This window comes from Taudactylus pleione, unplaced genomic scaffold, assembly GCF_031769625.1.
Source record: "Taudactylus pleione unplaced genomic scaffold, aTauple2 ptg000129l, whole genome shotgun sequence".
Classification (NCBI taxonomy): domain Eukaryota; kingdom Metazoa; phylum Chordata; class Amphibia; order Anura; family Myobatrachidae; genus Taudactylus; species Taudactylus pleione.
Window position 1 is genome coordinate 8,790,097 of NW_028284531.1, and position 17,295 is coordinate 8,807,391.

Genomic DNA, 17,295 nt, shown 5'->3' on the forward strand with positions numbered 1-17,295 from the left:
TATTAGGTAGAAAGTAGAAACATACATAATAACAGCTGGTTATATGTGTTTTCCAGCAGAGAATATTGCTCCTTGAGCATCCAGTGCTCTGAATGGAACTGGCTGTGTAGATACAGCTGAAGACATCAAAGATAACAGAGAGAGCAAACAGTGCTTGAGAGTTTATTTTATTCCATATAAACACAATGGAGTGGCATCTGAAATAAATGGAATAAGATAAACTGTTTGTGTAGACAGGAATAAATGTAAGTGACGTATGACTGAGAGATAACAGGGGTATAAAATATTAGGCATGAGAGGGAGGATCATACAGACAACTCTTACCAAAGCCGGGTCTCACATCCTGATATGCAATCTGCCATGGAATCAGAAGAATACAGAAGGAGAGGTATGTTACATCATGGAATCTATGGATGTCAGATATACATCACTTTGCGAAGACTAGGGTAGTCAAACACTCTCTTTGGTACTTAAACTATATGTTTTACATATTATATGTAGTTTTATTAAATAAACTATAATGTACAGTAAGTACACTGAAATAGGTTTTACATGAATCTATAGAATGTGGTTATGTGCAGTAAAGGTGACATCCAGTTTCAGGGGACACTTTGCTGAATGACAAAATACAAGTCGTTAATCTATGTGCTATCGGGAAGTGTCTCCTCAAACTAGCAGCAAAGCACCTAGGTGTGCTGGGAGGCAGTAACATCGGGAAAGGTGCACTCTGCAAAATGTACATGTGACATTAAAGTGCAACTTCCCTCTCAAATGTCAGCTTTTTTGCTAACATAGTGCTTGGTTTAATCTCATAAGTCTCCCATATCCAAAATGCTTGGGACCAGGGTTATTTTGGATATCGGAATATTCCGTATTTTGGAATATTTACATAAAATAATGAAATATCTTGGGAATGGGACCCAAATCTAAACACAGAATGCATTTATGTTTTATATACTCCTTATACACACAGCCTGCAGGTAATTTTATACTATATTTTTCATAATTTTGTGCATCAAAAAAAGTTTGTGTACATACATGAAATTCATTTATGTTTCATATGCAACTTATACACACAGCCTGAATGTTATTTTATACTATATTTTAAATAATTTGTGCTTTAAACAAAGTTTGTGTACATTGAACCATTAGAAAGCAAAGGTTTCACTAAGTCAGTCATGCTGAAAATATTCTGTAGTTCGGAATATTTTGTATTTCGGAATATTTGGCTATGGGAGACTCAACCTGTAATAATGAAAGTGAGGAAATATCAGGACTGCCTTTTGTGTGTGTGTGAAGCTTTGTTTGCACTTGGCAAAGTGCATATATAAATACACTTCTCCCACAAAGCACTTCTCATTAACAATATAGGATGGTACCTAATCTCTGGCAACACAGCAAAGGATGTATAGAAATAGCGCCCTCACCTCCACTTCCCCTCACTTCCCCCACCATCTCCTCCACTTCCCCTCACTTCCCCCACCATCTCCTCCACTTCCCCTCACTTCTTTCCCTACTTCACTCCCCCTCCATACACATACACTTCCCATCACTCATCCCCCTTCATCTCTAGTCTTCTACCAAACTTCCCTCCCCTTCTCCTCCACTTCAGACACTTTCTCCCTAAATTCCTCTAATTTCTCCCACACCTACCCCTCCCTCTCCCCCACTCCCTTTCCTCTTTATCTCTTCTTGCATAGTTTCCTCCCCTTCTTCTCCACTTCTGTCTCCCTCCTCCACACTGATCACTTATCCCGCACTTCCCCTCACTTCATCTCATTGCAATAATCTTGTTCAGCAAGGTGTGATATTATTTTTCACAGCTCCCCAAAATGAAGTGCACTGGCCTCATTGCTCTGTAATGTATTTGTTGTGTCAGAAACTGGGCAACAGAGGCACATCTGGGCCTTTGTTCTTTGTAAAAGATCTTCTATGTTTTTATCACAAATGTCTTTAATATAACATTTTAACCTGAGCAATGTTCATTATCATAGAATGAAGTAGAAAAGCTGTGGATGATAGTGATGGGTAGAACAAGTGTTGTTTTAAATTGTGGAGTTTATACAAATGCAGAATGTACTGTACATACAATAGAACATGTGGTTGGATAAAACTTGAAGCAAATTCTAACTAGCATTTAAAAGAGTATGGAGTAGCAAAAATATATTCACATTATCCTTATATATATATATATATAAATAAATAACACAAAAAAAAGCTTAGTCTGAAAAGAAAATAATTGTCTTGTCTGATACCCTAACTAATAACCGTTATTATCAGTTTAAGTTGAATTGTAAGTGTTAAATTATGTTCTCTAATGTATAAATTACTCCTGGTTATAAAATGGTTTTAGACATTTAGATAAGTGGTTCGTGGACATCATTTTTTATGGAGCACCTTCAGAGCAAATCTAATTTTTCCTAAAATCATTATTTTTAGGAAAAATTGTCAGGACTTGATTCAGTACCCCTCCTAGTGACCAATTAAGCAATTAGAAGTTTCCAATTCGCTTAATTAGTGTAATAATTACATGTCAATATTGGTTGTTAAAACCAATAATGACTTCAAATTCCCCCCCCCAAAAAATCAACATTTTCCTTAATTTATGCACCCATAATTTAAATAAAGCAATTATTTTTAATTCTTAAAATTATCCCAAATTTTTTTATTCACTTTTCATTTTTTTGTTTGAAACTAAATGCAAAAAAAAAATTTTTTTTATCATTTCTTTACATTTAATTTTTTTTTTGTTTTCTGTTGACCTAAAATTATCCCCAAATTAATTTTTTACTAATTTGTTTTTTTTCTTTTTTTGCATTTATTCATACAAAATTATACTAGAAATGTTTGTTTATTTTTTATCATATTTTATGTTTATGGGGGTATGCTGATTTCCCCATTTGTTTTCTTATTTTTGCGCTGGTATTTAGTTATTTTCAATTTGCACCCGATTTGTTTCTATTGGATACTGCAGTAATCTGGAGCACACATACCCATGGTAAGAGAAAATAGGTCACGATGCCTGCAGGTAAAACCTCACAACCAATTGTATATGCCCCATAGACAGTCTATTTTATATTTGTATGTAGCTCAGGTGTATTTCCCCTGTATTCAGATTCTAGTCAAAGCTACAGTCTCTGATAGTATAAACCTTATCTGCTCACCCAGGTAAAGAGTTGGTGGATTATATCTGTCAGTACCTCAGCACAGTGAGAGACAGGCGGGTAATTCCAGAAGTGCAGCCGGGGTATATGAGAGCTCTACTGCCTGACAGTGCCCCCGTGGAATCGGAGAGTTGGGACAACATCTTCAGGGACATTGAGGACATCATCATGCCTGGGGTAAATGGATATATACCTATGTATAAGAAACCTATAAAATGGTAAATATCACCTACCTAAAATGTAGATTTAGGACTTACATTTGGCACCTGTCACTAATTAGAAAAACAGTAACATAAAAAAAAATGAAACATTTCCATCAGTGCTGAAACAATAGCTGATGTAGCATTGGCTGCCAGGTTCAGGGGTCCTATGGGACCAGCTGCTCCCCCTACATGCTATGCAGGCTCACAGAAGGCATGACGGGTCAGGTAAGAAATAAAGGGTTACAAGCATTAAAAGGGGCAACCCATAGAACCTCAGGAAGTGATGTCTGATTTGTGTGTGTGTGCATCTGTGTGTGGGTGCGATTAATGGTGGGGGTTGTGAATAGGTGCCCAGAATCTTACTCACAGGCTTCAAAGGCTGTCACATTTTATGGGAATCCAGTATTCTGCAACTTCTTGTGGGTAGCTGGACAGTAGCTGGATTAATTTAAAACACGTGTTTTGTTGAAGTTCAAGTATAAGAGGAACCTTTTTTTTCACACGCAAAGACAAACTGCATAGCAACATGATAACAGGAAGCACACACACCAAAGACCATTAACACCACACCCTTTTGTCAGGCTTCTAACAGAACAAGAACGTCTTTCTCTCCATATCCATCAACCTTCCTGAGTTGTAAATGCACAACAAATTAGTCCATGCTAATGTTTGCACCCAGTACTGCCATTTTGCTCTGCCTCTTCTGGCCATGAAAGGTTTGGACTGTGGCAAGCTATGTCTATTTATGTGTTGTCTGTCTGTCTATCTATCTATCTATCTATCTATCTATCTATCTATCTATCTATCTATCTATCACATCTGAAAATATAGGAATTCCCAGCATTTTGCAATGTGCCAATCCTATATGTAATTCCGTGTATAGCACAAAATGTACCACCATTGTTATTTGTTATTGCAGGTTGTCCACTGGCAGAGTCCTCATATGCATGCATACTTCCCAGCACTAACCTCCTGGCCTTCCTTACTTGGGGACATGCTCGCAGATGCTATAAACTGCCTTGGATTTACATGGGTATGTTGAACCTGTCCAATGCTACATTAGCTGAATGCCTGATTTTTTTTCTTGATTGTTACACTTATGTGAGAAAAGCATTGTCATTGCTGTCTAATATTTTGGTAATAGAGCACTTTAACATTTTTGTTCTAAATGCTTATGGCTGCTCTGCCACCTATGTAAAACATTTTAGTAGGGTGCCACTACCTCTAGCCAGAGCCTGGGGCTGCCACCTGCAGTCATTTTTCCCGGGCCTCTGTCTGGCTAGGCACAGGGGCACTTAAGTAAAATCTTTCACTAGCTGGTAGTACAGTTATAAGAAATACTGGAAGACACTTATGAAGATTGTACAAGAAACTCAACAAAACATGGTGTTGCCCTCAGCAAGCAATTATTTGTTATAATGTTTTAATATGTACTAGACAATTGGTTTTTAATTGACTGCTCTGGGAAAGATTTTTTTCTCTGTGAAGCAGTTTAGTTAATGTCCCCTACATACCATAGACTTACTGTATGTTATTCACAACATAATATTACAAATATAGCATATGAAGTATGAACAATAAATATAGGTAAATAATGAGATGACATCACTGACATTTCTTAAATACAGTACAAATTAATTGCAATAGAAATAAATTTGAAATGTATTCCCTGCTGTAATCTCTAAGATTATTATAAAATATAAGTCACAGAGGTGTTCTTTGACATGTGAGGACACCAGATCACAAGCTTAGAGCCTCCACACCACATCTGTAATGGGTAGCCCCTTTCAAAGACCAATATATGTACCTGTCCCTCCTTCCTTCCTCTGTATCTGGTGCATAGATCCAGGGCCGTAACTAGGGTAGTGTGACCGCCGGACAGGGGGCCCTGTTTGGACCTATCAATTTTCCTGTTTACTATCATTCTCACTTGTAGCTTCCTCTTCTTTTATCCCCAGCATCTCCTGGCCTCTCCTATCTCTTCCATGGCCCTTCCCCATGAAGCCATGGCCCTATTTCAGGTCCACTATCTTATGTCCCTATTTAAAAAAAAGGGGGGGGGGGCGCCAATGCTCTTTCTGGCACAGGGCACCAAAAAGTCTAGTGACGGCTCTGCATAAATAAACTATTCAAAGTGTCTTTTTAATTGCATATACTACACACCCTACTTTCTGTAGTATGAGCTCTGTAACCTTTACATTATCATGAGATCAATAGTTAGTGTTGTTTATTGACTCTGTATAGTAATGTTTTAAAGAAATGATAATTTGTGTCTCAGGGGCAGGCACAGAGTTCAACGCAAATTGACCAGAATTTCTCCCACATTGTGTGAAGATCAACTAAATGAGTACATTTGCCCTTATGCAGAGTTACATATACGGTTATATGGCTGGACAGTCCCTATCCATGTGCTTGGTTTTATAACTGTCATCATTATTAACGCACACTGGCACCAGCCCTATCTAGGACACGCCTTCTCTGACCATTCGCCTACATGCGAAAACCTCCTTACAACCAGTCATTGGTGAATATATTATATATTAAACAAAATAAAATAAAACCACCATTTAAACAACTTTATCTGGTACAGTTATAAAAAAGTGGGTGGCACAGGCAGCCGCTGATGCAGTTGCAGCACCGTGATTCCGCTCCCCCCTCCCTCATTTTACATTTTATTTTTCAATGGCGGTAATTGCGGCATTGTATAGTTGGGGCATGGCTGCGATGACACCATGACACCACGCCTCAGATTCTGCCAATCTTCGCCGCACCCTCCCACAGTGCTGACCCAACCAAAAGGTTGACAAATATGCTGGGAGGTGACAGGGAGGCGGCTAAGCAGACACACAGAGATAATCCTTCTTATGGGTGTGCTATGGGAGGGTCATGGGCGTGTCCCTGTAGTGCTGCGAAGTCAGACGCAGATATAAATGGTGCTGCATGCGATTCAGAATCAGGTGCAAACTGTTTAGGTAAAGCTACAAATGCTGAAATACCTATCTTGTGTCCTCTGGGACCTGCAGTACCTCATAGCTGTAAAATCTTTTATTCTAAATAAATACTCTCACAATTCCCCATTCCTCCTTTTATTAGGTACCTAATTCCAAAGGGGTCATCTTCATTCTTATTTTCCTTGTAATTCAAAGAATGAAGAAAAAAAAAAATCACTGAGGGCTCATCCATAAATACCTAATCCGGAACCTTGGTGAGAGAATGAGAAAGCCTCCCTGATAGGTTATTTGCATCTAGACCCCATGTGGAAATACATATTCTAGTAATGACTCCAGTTTATTTCTTTCTTCTCTAGGCTTCCAGTCCGGCATGCACTGAATTAGAAATGAATGTGATGGATTGGTTAGCTAAAATGTTGGGACTTCCGTGTCACTTTCTTCATCATTACCCAGAAAGCAAAGGAGGAGGGGTGCTACAAGTAAGTTATTTTAACTTGTTATGAAATATATTTAATGCACAATTACAAAGTGCAGAGTACAAATGATACATTGGGCAAGCTATATAACTTGCTGATTTATTAACTAACTATACAAAGTAAACATTGCAATGAAAAATAAACTTAGGAAATCTGAGAAAGAAATATTGCTCAACTTCCCTGCTGGAGAATAACAAACAGTTAATGGTACTCCTTTATCATGGCTACATATATAGCAGAGCCGTAACAAGGGGTGTGCGACCAATGTGGCCGCAAAGAGCCCAGGCATCGATGCGGCCGCAAAGAATAGAAGTCTATGGGCTTCTTATCGGGACGATCCCTCCCATCACTCCCCCTACCCGTGGCCCGCGGCCTTCTGCGTATGCGCAGAAGGACGCCAGAGGGACTTCTGAGTGTTAAACCCAGAAGTCCCTCTGTCCGAAGCCATCGAAAAGGACAGCTCTTATTGGGAGAGCTGTCCTTTGCGATATTCTTGGTACATAACGCGTTAATGATCTGCGGCATGTACCCAAAGAAAGGCGGAATGTACCGCATTGCTAATGCCATGCTTAGTACATCCCGCCCTTAGACTTACAGTAGCTGTGATCAAATCGTTGGCCCCCTTAGTCAGTGCAGTGTCTGTGTAGTGTTAGGGATGGAAGCCAGGCTTAAGTGGGTCCAATAATGTATAAATATATAACACGCTATGAGATGTTGATACACAGACTATATTTTATACCAGATAGACACCATAACATATGCTCCTCTATTTCCACTTTATGTTGGAGGAAATACGGTCATGTGGGAAACATATACCACTTTGGAGGGACACCACCACTTGAATTTAATATGCCATTGGCACGGCAATAACTTAGCAACCAGAAATTGCGTTATAGCAATTCTAACCTGTCTCTCATAAAGATAGATATGATAAAAGATATACTGTATATTAATTGCCACTAAAGCAGCTATTGCCCAATGTTGGCATTCACCCATGCCACCTAGTATCGCTGATGTTAAGGCAAAAACTAATAGACATTATGAGATGGAAGCATCTGGTTTAGAACGCTCTACCTTCATATATTCATATTGGATGAAATGGTCTGAGAGGCATAGACAGCACCCTGATATTAGGACTGTTAGCCTGGGGATGCCTTTTGTGTTTTTAGCTCTCCCTTCCTCCTACTTCCCGATATATGTTCTTTCTTAAATGGAAACTAATTATATATGTGCTTTTAAATTGATTATAAATAGTTGTCTAACCATATGTACATTCCATTACCCTTTGTAATTTTTTGCTGTACTCCAATTATATTTGAAAATAAATAAAGTAGTAATTGTTAAAAAAAAAAATAATAAAGCCAAATAAAAAGATCTAGGGAAACAAGGTAATTGGGGTGAGAAGATAGATTAGAAGTAAGTTTGTCAGTGTTCAGAACCTTTGGATAGGAGTAGTAGATAGCTTTATATTTGAGGAAGTCATTAGGAATACGAGAATTATCAAATGGTGTGCTACTTTATGAGAACATTTTTGTAAATGTTGTATTACTTTAGATTGCCATGGCTGATGTCCAGGAGAACTGAGTGTACATATTGGTGAGAGACATTGCGACAGATAGGTGGAGAGTTGTCAATATTTCTGCAGGTTGCAAGAGGCTTTGCAGAGTCCAATAACAAATAGCTCGAAGTCATTGATAAGAGAGCTTGCAGGCGGTAAGGTTGTGATCTGAGAGAGGTAAAGGACTGTTACGGAAATCAGATAGCAAGCTTAATCTAGTGAATACAAGATCAAGGCAGTGGCCATCCCGAAGAGCCAGCCCATTGGGAGAGTCCAATAGAGGAGGTTAGAGAGAGTAGTTTGGAGGCACAAGAACAATGTGGACTATATCGATAGGGATGTTGAGGTCACCCATGATGATTGTGGGGATGTCAGAGGATAAGAAATGAGGGAGTGAAGCCAATAAATATTCAAGCAATTGTTGGTGTGGTCCAGGGGGATGATAGATGACTGCGACATGTATGGACAATCCTGATAACATGTACTTAATATAATAGAATATTTTTCTTTATTTGCAGAGTACTGTGAGTGAGTCAACACTGATAGCTTTACTGGCTGCCAGGAAGGACAAAATACTGAAAATGAAACTCTCTGAACCTGATTCAGATGATTCAAACTTGAATTCCCGACTCATTGCTTATGCATCTAATCAGGTACAGCCAATAACGATCATACATTTCATCTCTACAGACAATATAAAACAATGTGGAGATATAATTCAGTCCTGGTTTGTCACTGCATTACAACTGCCACATGTTACTTTAGTGCTTCACATGTTTACATAAAAGGAAAAGAGGAATCTGAAAACTGTCAGACTTTGCTCCAATATATATTATTTTATTACTGGGTCACAGCATGCCTTGAAAATATAGATGACATTATTTCCCACCCAATATTGCTATGTACAGCAGGACCTCAGAGATAAATATCTGCTTTATTGATATTCACAAGAACAGGCAAGTACAATTGGGCCAAACAGAAATTATAATGCCAAGAAACAGTGCAAAGTTCTAGGCACAAGAGCTGGCACTCAAAGATCATTTTACTGATCAGTCATATTGCTTATGCAAAACATACATTTTTTGCCCTCTCTTTCTCCTACATTGTGTGACTTCTGAGAAACCACAAACTGAAATCCTTGTTGATAAGCTAATTGCTCCACAGATTCATTGATTCTAGTTACCTAAACAATTCTCCATACAATGGAATTCTACTTCACACTGTTTATAACAAATCATCAGTCTAACATGGCTCATCCATTTTTTTCTCTTCTCTACTCCAAGCTTCTATTATGCTGTATATATACTTTAATGTATAATAATTATGTGTGGGTGAGTGTATCTTCATTATGTCTGTGGCTTACATAATAAAATTAGCATCCATGCATAACTACAATGTGAGTATGCATGTGCCACAATGATCTAAAACAGGTTTTATTTTTGTATTTGGGAACATATAGTATAAAATGTATTACACACTGTAACGGCTTCTTAATATTCCAAATTCAAAAAAATTCCCCTTATGTCCCTGCAACTACTACCTATGTTTTCCTTAACTAAATAGGCATGTACAAATGTTAATGGTGCTATGTTGGGTTTAGTTGGGGATAGTAGATGCTGGATTGGGAAGGGATGGGGTGGGTAACGTGACATGTGTTGCTGTATTTTATAATATTTTTTGTGGCTTTTATGTATTTATTATGTATTCTTGCAAGTCTTTTTATATAAAACAAAGCCTATGCTGGACTGCAATCCTGTGAATGGTCCTACACAGCGCCTGCACATGAAGGTGTGTCACTGTGTACCACACTGTGGACCTCATTCAGAGCCGCTTGCAAAATGCGAGCGCTCGCTCTGAATGAGGGCGGCCGCTTCTCTGTAAAGCGCCGGCCTCCTGGCCGCTTGCTAAGCTGTGGGTGACCACCCACAGCTTTAGCAAGCGGCCAGGATGATGGTCGCGATGGTCTTGACCATCAGGGCTTGCGACGAGACCGTTGCTTGTAGTGAGCCCCAGAGCGAGAGAATTTCTCTCTCGCTCCAGGGCTTGTGCACGTGCAGTGCGGCCGCTGCACGTCGCAGGCCCTCAACATCGACCCGCTTGCGAGCGCTCTGCTTAATATGCATAATAATTAGGGGTGAGCGGGTTCGGATTTCTGAAATCCGAACCCCCCCGAGCCCCCCCGATCCGAGTCCGATCCGAATCAGGCTCGACTTTTCCCGCCTGACTCGGATCTGAAATCGAGGCAAAACGTCATCATCCCGCCTTCCGAGTCTCGCGGGTTTTGGATCCTATATAAGGTACCCACGTCGGCGCCATTTTCTCACTTGGCTGTGGACAGTGAAGAGGGAGGGTGGGAGTTAGGGCTGTGTAGTGTAGTGTAGTGTAGTGCTGCTGTTGTCCACTACTTCAAAGTCCATAGGGGCTGGCTGTGTTGTGCTGTGCTGCTGTTGTTAATAGGGGCTGTGTCCACTACTTCAAAGTCCATAGGGGCTGGCTGGACTGTGTTGTGCAGTCAGTTCTCCATAGGGGCTGTGTCCACTCCAAAGTCCTGTGCAGTGTCCCAGTCCTAAAGAGGTGCTGTAGTGTTGTCCAGGGGGTGCTCTGTCCATCAGGGGTGCTCCCCCCAAGTGCTAAAAAAATAATATATTTTCTGTGTTTGTGAATTGTGTGTGCAGTAGCCGCACGTGCATCAACAAAGTAGTGCCAAGCGTGCGCCTGTGTCATAAGTAAAGGGCCGGCTGGCTTGACCGTTAAAGGGTGCTGTAACCCCCGAAAGTACACTCCAGTCCAAACCAAAAAAAAATTATTTTCTGTGTTTGTGAATTGTGTGCGCAGTAGCCGCACGTGCATCAACAAAGTAGTGCCAAGCGTGCGCCTGTATCATAAGTAAAGGGCCGGCTGGCTTGACCGTTAAGGGTGCTGTAACCCCCGAAAGTACACTCCAGTCCAAACCAAAAAAAAATTTATTTTCTGTGTTTGTGAATTGTGTGCGCAGTAGCCGCACGTGCATCAACAAAGTAGTGCCAAGCGTGCGCCTGTGTCATAAGTAAAGGGCCGGCTGGCTTGACCGTTAAGGGTGCTGTAACCCCCGAAAGTACACTCCAGTCCAAACCAAAAAAAAAATTATTTTCTGTGTTTGTGAATTGTGTGCGCAGTAGCCGCACGTGCATCAACAAAGTAGTGCCAAGCGTGTGCCTGTGTCATAAGTAAAGGGCCGGCTGGCTTGACCATTAAGGGTGCTGTAACCCCCGAAAGTACACTCCAGTCCAAACCAAAAAAAAAATTATTTTCTGTGTTTGTGAATTGTGTGCGCAGTAGCCGCACGTGCATCAACAAAGTAGTGCCAAGCGTGCGCCTGTGTCATAAGTAAAGGGCCGGCTGGCTTGACCGTTAAAGGGTGCTGTAACCCCCAAAGTACACTCCAGTCCAAACCAAAAAAAATTTTATTTTCTGTGTTTGTGAATTGTGTGCGCAGTAGCCGCACGTGCATCAACAAAGTAGTGCCAAGCGTGCGCCTGTGTCATAAGTAAAGGGCCGGCTGGCTTGACCGTTAAAGGGTGCTGTAACCCCCAAAGTACACTCCAGTCCAAACCAAAAAAAATTTTATTTTCTGTGTTTGTGAATTGTGTGCGCAGTAGCCGCACGTGCATCAACAAAGTAGTGCCAAGCGTGCGCCTGTGTCATAAGTAAAGGGCCGGCTGGCTTGACCGTTAAAGGGTGCTGTAACCCCCAAAGTACACTCCAGTCCAAACCAAAAAAAAATTATTTTCTGTGTTTGTGAATTGTGTGCGCAGTAGCCGCACGTGCATCAACAAAGTAGTGCCAAGCGTGCGCCTGTGTCATAAGTAAAGGGCCGGCTGGCTTGACCGTTAAAGGGTGCTGTAACCCCCGAAAGTACACTCCAGTCCAAACCAAAAAAAAATTTATTTTCTGTGTTTGTGAATTGTGTGCGCAGTAGCCGCACGTGCATCAACAAAGTAGTGCCAAGCGTGCGCCTGTGTCATAAGTAAAGGGCCGGCTGGCTTGACCGTTAAAGGGTGCTGTAACCCCCAAAGTACACTCCAGTCCAAACCGAAAAAAAATTATTTTCTGTGTTTGTGAATTGTGTGCGCAGTAGCCGCACGTGCATCAACAAAGTAGTGCCAAGTGTGCGCCTGTGTCATAAGTAAAGGGCCGGCTGGCTTGACCGTTAAAGGGTGCTGTAACCCCCGAAAGTACACTCCAGTCCAAACCAAAAAAAAAATTATTTTCTGTGTTTGTGAATTGTGTGCGCAGTAGCCGCACGTGCATCAACAAAGTAGTGCCAAGCGTGCGCCTGTGTCATAAGTAAAGGGCCGGCTGGCTTGACCGTTAAAGGGTGCTGTAACCCCCAAAGTACACTCCAGTCCAAACCCAAAAATTTTTTATTTTCTGTGTTTGTGAATTGTGTGCGCAGTAGCCGCACGTGCATCAACAAAGTAGTGCCAAGCGTGCGCCTGTGTCATAAGTAAAGGGCCGGCTGGCTTGACCGTTAAAGGGTGCTGTAACCCCCAAAGTACACTCCAGTCCAAACCAAAAAAAAATTTATTTTCTGTGTTTGTGAATTGTGTGCGCAGTAGCCGCACGTGCATCAACAAAGTAGTGCCAAGCGTGCGCCTGTGTCATAAGTAAAGGGCCGGCTGGCTTGACCGTTAAAGGGTGCTGTAACCCCCGAAAGTACACTCCAGTCCAAACCAAAAAAAAAATTATTTTCTGTGTTTGTGAATTGTGTGCGCAGTAGCCGCACGTGCATCAACAAAGTAGTGCCAAGCGTGCGCCTGTGTCATAAGTAAAGGGCCGGCTGGCTTGACCGTTAAAGGGTTCTGTAACCCCCAAAGTACACTCCAAACCAAAAAAATATATATTTTCTGTGTTTGTGACTTGTGTGCACTGTGGCTGCACGTGCATCAACAAAGGAGCAGCGCCAAGCATGCGCCTGTGTCCCATAAGTAAAGAGCCGGCTGGCTCATTTCTTAAAGGGTGGTGTAACCCACAAAGTGCACTACTCTCCAGCAAAAATAAAAAAATATTTTCTGTGTTTGTGTGCGCTTTAGCCGCACGTATATATATCAATATAACATAAATGGAGGACCAAACTTTCTCCGATAAAAATAAAATAGGGAAAGATCAAGAACCACTTCCTCCTAGTGCTGTTGCTGCTGCTGGGAGTTGTTCATCATCCCAGAGAGGAAGTAGGAACATCACTACTTTTACTAAACAATTGACCCTCCAACAGTCCCTAGCGATGAGGATGAAGTACGACAGCAGTCATCCTGAAGCAAAACGTATAACTGAGGCCTTGACTGCTATGTTGGTGTTAGACGTGCGTCCGGTATCCGACATTAGTGCAGTGGGATTTAGACAATTGATGGAGGTAGTGTGTCCTCAGTTCCAAATCCCGTCTAGATTCCACCTGCATCCTCAAAGCAGCAGCGACAAGCGTGCGTCTGTCTGTTAAAGGGTGGTGACACCCTCAAAGTGTGCTACACAAACAATTAAAATATTCTTCTTCTTTTTTCTGTCTTTGTGAATTGTGTGGGCTGTAGCCGCACCTGCATCCTTAAAGCAGCAGCGACAAGCGTGCGTCTGTCTGTTAAAGGGTGGTGACACCTCAAAGTGTTCTACACAAACAATTAAAATATTGTTCTTTTTTTTTCGGTCTTTGTGAAATGTGTGGGCTGTAGCCGCACCTGCATCCTTAAAGCAGCAGCGACAAGCGTGCGTCTGTCTGTTAAAGGGTGGTGTAACTCTCAAAGTGCTCCAAAAAATAAAAAACTATTTTTTTAATGTGTTTGTGACTTGTGTGCGATGTAGCCGCACTTGCATCCTCAAAGCAGCAGCGACAAGCGTGCGTCTGTCTGTTAAAGGGTGGTGACACCCTCAAAGTGTGCTACACAAACAATAAAAATATTCTTCTTTTTTCTGTCTTTGTGAATTGTGTGGGCTGTAGCCGCACCTGCATCCTTAAAGCAGCAGCGACAAGCGTGCGTCTGTCTGTTAAAGGGTGGTGACACCCTCAAAGTGTGCTACACAAACAATTAAAATATTGTTCTTTTTTTTTCGGTCTTTGTGAAATGTGTGGGCTGTAGCCGCACCTGCATCCTTAAAGCAGCAGCGACAAGCGTGCGTCTGTCTGTTAAAGGGTGGTGACACCCTCAAAGTGTGCTACACAAACAATAAAAATATTCTTCTTCTTTTTTCTGTCTTTGTGAATTGTGTGGGCTGTAGCCGCACCTGCATCCTTAAAGCAGCAGCGACAAGCGTGCGTCTGTCTGTTAAAGGGTGGTGACACCCTCAAAGTGTGCTACACAAACAATTAAAATATTCTTCTTTTTTCTGTCTTTGTGAATTGTGTGGGCTGTAGCCGCACCTGCATCCTTAAAGCAGCAGCGACAAGCGTGCATCTGTCTGTTAAAGGGTGGTGACACCCTCAAAGTGTGCTACACAAACAATTAAAATATTCTTCTTTTTTTTTCGGTCTTTGTGAAATGTGTGGGCTGTAGCCGCACCTGCATCCTTAAAGCAGCAGCGACAAGCGTGCGTCTGTCTGTTAAAGGGTGGTGACACCCTCAAAGTGTGCTACACAAATAATTAAAATATTGTTCTTTTTTTTTCGGTCTTTGTGAAATGTGTGGGCTGTAGCCGCACCTGCATCCTTAAAGCAGCAGCGACAAGCGTGCGTCTGTCTGTTAAAGGGTGGTGACACCCTCAAAGTGTGCTACACAAACAATAAAAATATTCTTCTTCTTTTTTCTGTCTTTGTGAATTGTGTGGGCTGTAGCCGCACCTGCATCCTTAAAGCAGCAGCGACAAGCGTGCGTCTGTCTGTTAAAGGGTGGTGACACCCTCAAAGTGTGCTACACAAACAATAAAAATATTCTTCTTTTTTCTGTCTTTGTGAATTGTGTGGGCTGTAGCCGCACCTGCATCCTTAAAGCAGCAGCGACAAGCGTGCGTCTGTCTGTTAAAGGGTGGTGACACCCTCAAAGTGTGCTACACAAACAATTAAAATATTCTTCTTTTTTTTTCGGTCTTTGTGAAATGTGTGGGCTGTAGCCGCACCTGCATCCTTAAAGCAGCAGCGACAAGCGTGCGTCTGTCTGTTAAAGGGTGGTGACACCCTCAAAGTGTGCTACACAAACAATAAAAATATTCTTCTTCTTTTTTCTGTCTTTGTGAATTGTGTGGGCTGTAGCCGCACTTGCATCCTCAAAGCAGCAGCGACAAGCGTGCGTCTGTCTGTTAAAGGGTGGTGTAACCCTCAAAGTGTGCTCCACAAACAATAAAAATATTCTTTTTTTTTTTCTGTCTTTGTGAATTGTGTGGGCTGTAGCCGCACTTGAATCCTCAAAGCAGCAGCGACAAGCGTGCGTCTGTCTGTTAAAGGATTACATCGGTGACAGCATCCAAGTAGGCATGTCAGACAGTCCGTACCTGTACTGGCAGGAAAAAGAAGCAATTTGGAGGTCCCTGTACAAACTGGCTCTATTTTACCTGAGTTGCCCCCCCTCCAGTGTGTACTCCGAAAGAGTGTTTAGTGCAGCCGGGAACCTTGTCAGCGAAAGGCGTAGGAGGTTGCTTCCACAAAATGTGGAGAAGATGATGTTCATAAAATGAATTATCAACTCTTCCAGGGAGACCAGCCTCCAGAACGTACAGAGGGACCTGTGGTTCCAGCAGGGACGAATTAATACTCTGTGAGGATGAGGATGTACACACTGAAGAGGGTGAGGAATCGGTGGATGAGGAGGATGAGGATGACATCTTGCCTCCGTAGAGCCAGTTTGTGCAGGGACAGATAAATTGCCAGCTTGTTTTGTGGGGGCCCAAACGAACCAATCATTTCAGCCACAGTTGTGTGGCAGACCCTGGCGCTGAAATGATTGGTTTGTTAAAGTGTGCATGTCCTGTTTATACAACATAAGGGTGGGTGGGAGGGCCCAAGGACAATTCCATCTTGCACCTCTTTTTTTCCTTTGCATTATGTACAGTTTGGGGCCTAGTTTTTCAATGCCATCCTGTCTGCCACTGCAGTTTCACGCCTAGATGGGTCACGTGTTTGTGCCGCCCACTCGTGTCGCTTAGCATAGTCATCCAGCTACCTCGGTGCAACCTTTTGGACATAAAAACACTATTGTGAGGTGTGAGGTATTCAGAATAGACTGGAAATGAGTGGAAATTAAGGTTATTGAGGTTAATAATAGCATAGGAGCAGAAAAACCTACAAATTCTGTGATTTTAGCTGTTTTTGTGCTTTTTTTCAAAAAAATACAGATCCAAAACACAAAACCCAGAACCCAAAACACGGAAGGGTGGTTTTGGCAAAACCAATCCAGATCCAAAACACGAAGAAAGATCCAGATCCAAAACCAAAACACAAAACACGAAAGTGGCCGGTGCACACCCCTAATAATAATGCATAATAATGTGTAAACAAAATATATAGCTTCATACTTCTAGGCTGAGAGCAGCCATATACATGTAACTAGCAGCCTGGTCAACTTTCAGTTACGTTTTCTTTGACCCATATTAAAGTGAAAACTCTTGTGTGACTTTAATCAATGTGTCTATAGGGGGTCAATGATCTTTATTGTCACCTTTAGTTGACTGATACTGGAAAACGTAGGTGCGCACTGCTGGCAACCTATCATGTGTGAAGTAGACCATTATGTACTCACATTACATCTTTTGATGGACAGCAGTGTATTAAGAGGATTCAGTTTGTAAAGACTCAGGGCCTGATTCAGAGCCGCTCGTAAGCGGCCGCTCGTTCGCTCCGAGCGATGTTTGCCCAACTGCGCATGCGTACGGATTTTAATACGCATGCGCGAACCAGTCAGTGCGGCCGAAAATCGTTTGTTCTCTAAATAGCGAATGCCTGCTATTTTGAGTGACAGAATGAGGCGTATGTGGGTGGTAACAGGG

At 41.9% G+C, this 17,295-nt stretch overlaps 1 protein-coding gene across 2 annotated transcripts in view; it reads left to right on the plus strand.

The window, feature by feature from the left end:
• The first annotated feature begins 348 nt into the window (after positions 1-348).
• Positions 349-17,295, plus strand: part of HDC (histidine decarboxylase) — a 42,355-nt gene continuing 25,408 nt past the window's right edge. The window contains exons 1-5 of one of the 2 annotated variants that reach the window (XM_088472986.1): positions 349-388; positions 3,169-3,341; positions 4,287-4,400; positions 6,675-6,797; positions 8,871-9,005. In XM_088472986.1, coding sequence (XP_088329112.1) covers positions 349-388; positions 3,169-3,341; positions 4,287-4,400; positions 6,675-6,797; positions 8,871-9,005 — 585 coding nt within the window. The remainder of the gene's footprint in view (positions 389-3,168; positions 3,342-4,286; positions 4,401-6,674; positions 6,798-8,870; positions 9,006-17,295) is intronic. The other variant, XM_088472987.1, reaches the window with a different exon arrangement.